Source organism: Arachis duranensis, chromosome 6, assembly GCF_000817695.3.
Source record: "Arachis duranensis cultivar V14167 chromosome 6, aradu.V14167.gnm2.J7QH, whole genome shotgun sequence".
Classification (NCBI taxonomy): domain Eukaryota; kingdom Viridiplantae; phylum Streptophyta; class Magnoliopsida; order Fabales; family Fabaceae; genus Arachis; species Arachis duranensis.
Genome location: NC_029777.3, coordinates 24,879,058 through 24,881,038, shown reverse-complemented (window position 1 = coordinate 24,881,038; position 1,981 = coordinate 24,879,058). Strand labels below are relative to the sequence as shown.

Below are 1,981 nucleotides of genomic sequence, written 5' to 3'. Positions count from 1 at the left end.
CAAATTTGAAAGAAGAATTAGATATAATTATTTATTTAATTTAGTGATATTTTATAGTTATTTGTTTTTTAATTTAATTTTTATATAAAAATATTAAAATATTTAATAAACAGTAAAATTAGTATATTTGTGTAAATTGATAGAAAATTTATAAGTTATAACTTAAAAAATTTTAATTTTTTTAAACTAAATCACTACTAGAAAACTAGTTATTACAGACGGATATTTCCGACGGATTTTATCCCACGGAAATACAGACGGAATTTCAGAGGGATTTTTTGTCGAAAAATAAAAAAATGAATTAGTATAAATTACAGATAGAAAAAAAATCCGTCGATAATTCTGTCGGTAAAATTAATTTTTTTCCGTAAAAGTTTGTTACAGACAGAAAATCCGTCTGTAATTAAAGAGACAAAATGCTGCATTTTATTAAATTATTATAGACGGAAAATCTGTCTGTAATTTAAAATTTTCCGTCGGAAATATTGAATTAAACCTAAATGAAAGAGGAGCTTCTTCCAAATGAAACACGAGCTTCTTCAGTTCTTCTTCTCTCCATAGCACGAGCTAGTTCTTCTCTCTGTGGCTGCTACTTCTGCTTCTTCCGCCGCTGCCGCTGCCGAGCCGTTGCGTCTCTCTCTATCATTCCTTGCATCACACGAAATCCCTCTGCCACCGCTGTCGTCGCATCTACTCCCATGGTCGTAGAGCGCTCTCTGCCGCCGCTTTCATCGCATCTGCTCCCTCTGGCGCCTCTTCTATCTAATCTCAACTCGCTCTCTCAGTTCTTCTTGTAACCATCTCAAATTTCAGGTATATATATATATATATATATATATATATCCAAACTCACGAAACGGTGCAATGAATAAATCATTGATTTTGTTGAAAGAAAATTACATGCTTTTTAAAATCATTAGATTCTATATGATGATTTTAGGTTTATCATACTCTGCTTTTGTGCTTTGTTTGAATCTGCGGGTTTACTCTGATTTTGATGAATTATTTTCTGCAATCGAAACTTTTTTGACCTAAAATTCATGGTAGGCCATTGCTTTCTATAGTTTTTAACTTTCAGAGTTTCTACTCTCCAGAGTCTGCCATGTCCACCGGCACCGACTCCGCCAAGCACGCCTCACTCGACGATATCAACTCCAACTCCTTCGATCCCGATCACTACATGAACCTCATGGTAACCCTCCAAGTCTCTTCGCATTTTGTTGTGATTGTTTTCTGTTTGTTCGGTTCTGATTTGGAATCGTTAAATTAGGGAATTTCGTGAAGGTTCACAAGTCCAATTTGGAAGGGCTGCTTCAGCGCCATGTCAAGCTGGCTACTGAAATCAAGAATCTTGACACTGACTTGCAAATGCTGGTTTACGAGAACTATAACAAGTTCATCAGTGCTACTGATACTATAAAGAGGTACTTAGTTTTAGTGTGAAAACTGAAAACATATGTGTGGCTCTTTAGGTAGGAGTTGATGACGTTTCTCATCACGCAGGATGAAAAGTAACATTTTCGGGATGGAGATGGTGCACGAAATTGTGATCAATACTTTTCACAACACAAATAATCCCCGGTGATGAATCCAAAAACTTGGTGTTCAATACCATGGCATAAACACAACTTCGCACAACTAACCAGCAAGTGTACTGGGTCGTCCAAGTAATAAACCTTACGCGAGTAAGGGTCGATCCCACAGGAATTGTTGGTATGAAGCAAGCTATGGTCACCTTGTAAATCTCAGTCAGGCAAACTCAAATGGGTATGATGATATGCGAATAAAACATAAAGATAAAGATAGAGATACTTATGTAATTCATTGGTAGGAATTTCAGATAAGCGTATGAAGATGCTTGTCCCTTCCGTCTCTCTGCTTTCCTACTGTCTTCATCCAATCCTTCTTACTCCTTCCCATGGCAAGCTATATGTAGGGCATCACTGTTGTCAATGGCTACATCCCATCCTCTCAGTGAAAA

The 1,981-nt window shown here is 36.5% G+C and overlaps 1 protein-coding gene across 10 annotated transcripts in view; it reads left to right on the top strand.

The window, feature by feature from the left end:
• The first annotated feature begins 536 nt into the window (after positions 1-536).
• LOC107493443 (vacuolar protein sorting-associated protein 51 homolog) overlaps positions 537-1,981 on the top strand; it is a 14,708-nt gene continuing 13,263 nt past the window's right edge. For 9 of the 10 annotated variants that reach the window (XR_008010671.1, XR_008010670.1, XR_008010669.1 and 6 more), the window contains exons 1-4: positions 537-813; positions 1,095-1,192; positions 1,285-1,424; positions 1,504-1,532. Coding sequence is in view for 1 of the 10 variants with exons in the window: in XM_052263379.1 (XP_052119339.1) it covers positions 1,103-1,192; positions 1,285-1,424; positions 1,504-1,532 (259 nt within the window). In the remaining 9 variants the exon portion in view is untranslated. The remainder of the gene's footprint in view (positions 814-1,094; positions 1,193-1,284; positions 1,425-1,503; positions 1,533-1,981) is intronic. The other variant, XR_008010665.1, reaches the window with a different exon arrangement.